The sequence below is a fragment of the Austrofundulus limnaeus genome, unplaced genomic scaffold (genome assembly GCF_001266775.1).
Source record: "Austrofundulus limnaeus strain Quisiro unplaced genomic scaffold, Austrofundulus_limnaeus-1.0 Scaffold208, whole genome shotgun sequence".
NCBI classification, from domain to species: domain Eukaryota; kingdom Metazoa; phylum Chordata; class Actinopteri; order Cyprinodontiformes; family Rivulidae; genus Austrofundulus; species Austrofundulus limnaeus.
The window spans coordinates 432700-438669 of record NW_013952610.1 but is presented as its reverse complement, the minus strand read 5'-3'; the positions used below and the strand labels follow the sequence as shown (position 1 = coordinate 438669).

The 5970-nt window shown below is 39.7% G+C and overlaps 1 protein-coding gene across 6 annotated transcripts in view; it reads left to right on the top strand.

Annotated features, from left to right (window-relative positions):
* Positions 1 to 5970, top strand: part of mark2b (MAP/microtubule affinity-regulating kinase 2b) — a 62505-nt gene that overhangs the window by 45953 nt on the left and 10582 nt on the right. For 5 of the 6 annotated variants that reach the window (XM_014019047.1, XM_014019050.1, XM_014019048.1 and 2 more), the window contains 2 exons: positions 604 to 870; positions 4873 to 4899. In XM_014019047.1, the coding sequence (XP_013874501.1) occupies positions 604 to 870; positions 4873 to 4899 (294 nt within the window). The remainder of the gene's footprint in view (positions 1 to 603; positions 871 to 4872; positions 4900 to 5970) is intronic. The other variant, XM_014019049.1, reaches the window with a different exon arrangement.

The window sequence follows — 5970 nt, the reverse complement described above, 5'->3', positions numbered from 1 at the left end:
GCGCCGAGCTAATACATATAAGGCAATATAGCTTTGGCGCTAGCACACTGTCAACGCTCTCTGGTTTCATTTAAAAGAGTCGATCATCAGATATTGTCCACGATTAACCTTCAGGGTGGATATAGCTCGCTAGTAGCCTCGCACCAAGGACCTATCCATGTCATCATTTACCCAGAATGCTTTGTGTGTAAATAAAATGGCTCCGTCCGTGTTAAAATATATTTAAAAATTACAAAAACTAAGCATACAGTATTTTTACAGTCTTTATTTTACAGTTAAAATATGTTTATCAAATAAAGTCTAATGTTACAACTAATCTTGGATCCCTTTAAACTAAAGCTCTGGCTTTCCTTAAAGAAATGTAAACCACCACCTGCCACATTTCAAATCAGAACATTAGAGAAACAAACTTGTCCAAACTGCAGTATGAAATGAATAGTTCTACCACATCAAATATTGATTCATTTTGATTGTCAGTGTTTCTCTTCCACATTTTACTTCTTCTCTTTTATTTATATAATTGTTTTTTTCCATTTATCACCTCCTACTCTTCACTTTCACCTTCATCGTTTTTGTTTTCTTCACTTCCTGCCCCTCCTGCAGTGGTGCGTCGCAGCGGGCGCCCGGCGCCTCCCCGTCGGCCCACAACATCAGCAGCGCCACCGTCTCGGACCGAACCAACTTCCCCAGAGGCGGGGTGATCCGCAGCACCTTCCACGCGGGGCAGCAGCGCGGCGCCCGGGACCAGCAAGGCTCCACCTACTCCGGTGGCCCCGCCTCCCCGTCGCTGTCGCACGGCAACAGCCAGGCCCGGAGGACGCACGGGGCCACGGGGATTTTCAGCAAGTTCACCTCCAAGTTTGTTCGCAAGTGAGTAAAAACCCTGAAGAGTTCAGGTTCTTTGTGTTTGTGATGTTTTGAAAAGCAGAGGAAGAAAACAACAAAACAGGAAGAACAAAAAAAGGAAGTGAGGAAGAAGAGGAAAGTCTGGTCAAGTTAGAGAGGCTGTGTTGTCTGTGAAAATACAGTGTGAATGTTGAGTACTGGATGGCAGCTGAAGAAGCTGAAACAGCCAGGTAAAAGTAGCCAAACAAAGGCTAAACAAAACGTAACACAGCAAACTGAACACAAGCTAAAAGCTTAAAACCAGTGGAGCTGTAGCTGAAAGCTGCAGAATTGTAGCTAAAGGCAACAAAACTGTAGCTAAAAACAGAAGAACAGTAGCTGAAAGCAGCAGAATTATAGCTAAAGGTGGGCAGAACTGTAGCCTAAAGCAACAGAACTTTAGCTAAAAGCAGAACAGTAGCTAAAAACAGAAGAACAGTAGCTGAAGGCAGCAGAAATGTAGACTAAAGGCAGCAGAACAGTAGCTGAAACAGCAGACCTTTTGCTAATGGCAGTAGCCGAAAGCCACAATTGTAGCTAAAGGTGGCAGAACTGTAGCCTAAAGCAACAGAAATTTAGCTAAAGGCAAAAAAAGAAACAGTTGTCAATAGCATAACATTAGCTAATAGCAACATAACAGTAGCAAAATGCTACAGAATTGTAGCTAAAGACAGCAGAACAGTAGCTGAATTCAACAAAGTGGTAGCCACAAGCAGCAGAATTGTAGCTAAAGGTGGCAGAACTGTAGCTTAAAGCTTAAGGCAGCAAAGCAGTAACTAAAACTGGCAATCCAGAAAGAGTCGAAAAAACTTTGTTAGCAAAACTGTAGCTAAAAGAATGAAATATAAACTAAAATAAAATTAACAAATAGCAGCTAAAATAAGCAAAACACAGTAGCTCTGAGCTAAAAGTGACATAAGACAAAATGAAGTCAGTTTCCTGAAGCAGTTTATGTTTAAGTAGTTAAAATAACAAAGGATGCAGAAATTTATGTTTAGGTAGTTAAAATAACAAAGGATGCAGAAATAAAGAAGTCAACATTCAGGCTAACAGCTGACTTCTCTTTATTAACCTTTGAATCCACTGTGACGTTTCAGGAGTCCTTTTATTTCAGAAACATTGTCCTCTCTGCTCCGTCATCACAGTCCTATCTGTGTGTTTTTATTTTAAAGGAGCTGATCTCATCCACATCTAAACGAGTGCTGATCTGTAACTCTGCTAAAAGAGGAAGGGAGCTGCCGTGCCATCCCTGTAATTTTGGTCGCAGCAGCAGTTTGTGACGAGGCAGTCATTTTGGTTGCGGTCCCTTTTCTGCTTGTGTGTTCAGTTCAGACTGCAGGAGTTAAACTGTGGGTCAAACAAAGGCTAAAGGGGTTCATTTCTTTTATCTTGAACCATATGGTTTGTTTTAAATAAGTAATGCATGGTCTTGTGTTCATGTTTTAACAAATCATAGTTTATCAACATAAAATGAGCTGCATCTTTTTAGGGAGCATTTTTTATTTGTGACTTTAGTTTTATTGGTGTAAGTGAACAAAGGGAAAGGAGCTCGGTGAGGAAGAGGAGCAGTGAGGCTGGTTATTATCTGAGGAGGTCGTGAGAAGATGCACAACAGAGGAAGTAAGATGGAAGGGTTAAAATGGAGTCTGTTTTACGAGCGAGGCTGTGAGGAAGTGGACGAGGAGGGAAATAACAAGCTAAGAGGTGAAAATGATGTTTCTGTTTGCTCACTTTGAGTGATTTTTGCCATTTTTATAAAAGACAAAGATAAATAAATTAAGGGGACAGCTTGTATCTTTTGCGGTGATGTTCTGTGGAAAAGTTATAAACAGTATCTTACCTGTTGTAGATAGCTCCTGGAATCACAAGCTGCTGATTGATAATTAGCATCGACGCTAACGTAACATTGAAAACGTCACAGGAAACCCGACACTATTAGCATTGTGTTTAACTCTGGAGATTTCTACACAAATCAAACATTTTGAAAGTCACGATTATATTCAGTCACCTGATAACTTCAACTGGTACTTCGACAGGTCTCAGCAAAAAGACAAGATGAAAAGATGTGAAAACACAAATAGAAGCTACGCTAACCACGCAGCATAAAAGAGTCTCTAAATTAATTTCTTTAGATTTAAAAACTTTCCAAACTTTAACTCCTAATGGAAGTGCTACAGCTAGCTCCTGTCGCCTTTGCTTTTTTTTTTATAAACAACCATGAAATTTGACAACGTAAATGTTTATAAAACAGGTTTTTTTTTCTTTCACTGCTGTGAAACTTTGGATGAAGTTGCTTTGAGATCACTCGGACTAGCCTTTAGCTCGTCACTTCTGTCAGGATTAAATTCTATTTTTTATCAAACGGAGATCGTTCAGAGAGCGAGCTGCTAATTGTTTGTGATGTTTTGCTCAGAAACGTCTCGTTAAAACGAGCGAGCTGTCCCTCTGAGGTCAGGGTCTGCATCAGTCCATCAGCTGTGGAGGTTAAAGTCGGGTTAAAGGGTCAGGAGGGGCTTCACGTGGACAGCGTGTCCTCTGGTGGGGGGTGCAGAGACCGGCTGTGTGCGTGTGGGGAGGAGGCGGACGTACAGCCACTCTCCAGGCCTCCCACTCACAGATAGTGTAGCTCCGTGGCGACAGTATCCATGGTTACGCCGGAGATATCACTTTTCCCACCACTATAAATACCGCCGGTGGGGACACCTCGACACAAACACACGAGGATTCCTGGAATGTCTCGTAACCATCACTGTGTTGTTCTGGTTTCTGTCTCTGCGTGTGAAGAGTTTTATTTCTTTATTTGTTTGATGTTTAAAGATTCAGTTGTTGCTTTTAATCGTGTCTTTGTGTGTTTTTGATTTTTTGATTTTTCTGTCACGGTTGAACTTTTCACCTCACAAACACTTCTTTTCAGGAACAGCCCGGTCTGCTGCGTGTGTGGAGGAGTCATTTCATTAAAGAGAAAAAAGAAAAGGAGGGGATACTTGATTAAATTTTCCCCACAGAACGGCCTCTAATAATGTTTGTTCACCTCTAATCCCAACATTTAAACACTCAGCAGTAACTCTGATGTTCTGTTTAGGTTTTTGTCTTTTATTTATGGGATAAATCTTGTGCCAGCAGGAACTGAATTTGAATTGCTCCAATTGAATCTGAATGTGCATAATTTCAAATTGAATGCATTGGTTTGAAAATGAGTTTCACTAAATTTAAACTGAATTTGAATTAATTTGTTTTGAAACTGTATTTTGGTTCAATTAAAAATTCAGTTTGACTACTTTCACTTTCAGTTCCAAAATTCAGACTTTTGTGCCACAAATCCTGGTCCTTGAGAAAGACAGCCAGAGTAATCAAACACAGATCCACAGATTTACGCTCCAACTGCGAAAATCCCATAATGACAGGATGTAAATGTAACATTGTCTAAAGGTGAAAATTAATCACCGCATAAAATAACTTAGTTTTTGTCACTTTTACAGTGGATTGAATTAACTTTGTTGCATTACAGAAGGAAGATTTACCAGTGTAGAACGTAAATCTGTGGATCTGTGTTTGATTACTCTGGCTGGCTTTCACAAGGACCAGGATGTGGGACACAAAAATCTGAATTTTTGAACTGAAAGTGAAAGTAGTCAAACTAAAATTTTAATAAACCAAAATACAGTTTCAAAGCAAATTAATTCAAATTCAAAACTTTAAAATTAGTTTCAAATCATTAAATTCAGTTTAAATTTAGTGAAATTCATTTTCAAACCAATGCCTTCAATTTCAAATTATTCATCTACAGATTCAATCTGAGCGATTCAAATTCAGTTCCTGCTGGCACAAGATTCTTCCCATGTTTGTTGCTGATTCAATCTTGTTATTTAGATTTTTTTAAATTCTTTTAAAAGTGCTACTCTGAGGGCAGCTTGTCTTTTACAGAAAACCGTTTTTATACATCCGTTTTTTTCTCTTTCTTTCTTTATCCCTCTTTTGTTTTTGTAGAAATCTCTCGTTCAGGTTTCCAAGAAGGTAGGCAACATAACCTAACGTTAAACATAACCCCTTGATATATATCCACGTATACTCTCTTTATATATATTATATATATATATATACTTCCTCCACTTTTTTTGGTGTTTCGTGCAGCTTTTTGTTGAGATTTTCCTTTTGTGCCTTGAACCTTCCTTTTTTTCCCTGTGGTTTGGCTCCTTATTTTTATTTTTATTTTTTTGAGCCTTCTGATTTTGAGTGCCGTGTTTTTGGACATTTTTTTATTATTATTGTTTATCTTTTGTACTAACATCCCTCTCACTCACTCACCATGGCAATTCATCATCATCATCATCACGCCCTACAATAACCCTTCGTCGTTCTTCCTCTTCATCCCGCCACCGTCCTTCCCACCCACCTCATCCTCACCCTGTTTTCCATTCATGTTCCAGGCAGACTGTGTGTGAGCTCACACGCCCCGTCAAGTCCTAAATTTCGGTCCTAGTGGGCCGTCCCGATACCAAAACAACCTCCCTTTTTGTAGCGACTCATGCAATTAATCTGTCCTGTGTTGTGCAGAAGTTTTAAACAGCTCTGAAAGTCTTTTACGTTTTGCTTCCAAGCTGCCAGATCTTGTAACCCTTCATGTTTTAGAGGTTTCTCTGCTCCAACACACCCGATGTGAGTGAGCCTGCGATTAACAGACATGAACAGGTAAATCAGTCACTGGAACAGGTGTGTTGGAGCCGGGGAAACAAGTAAAACCTGCAGGACACCAGTCCTGGAGGACCAGGATTCAGCTCAGCTGCTTTAAAGTGATCCTGGTCTGAGTTTTACTTTGGACTTTTGATGCTTTTTCACTCTTTTCCAGTTCTGGTACCTGACCTTGGCAGCGTTCTGTGCTGCAAGTGGTATTAAAAAAAATAGAAACATTAACAGGAATAAAATGTTTCAGCCCTGAAAAATGATTTACAGCAGATAAACAGGATCTAAAGTCGTGACTTTAGGAAAAAGTGGAGGAAAAAACACGGCAAACGCATGGCATGTGTCACGTACCGTACAGTATTGCTTTTTATGGAACTGGATTTATGTTTGTATGTATATATATAT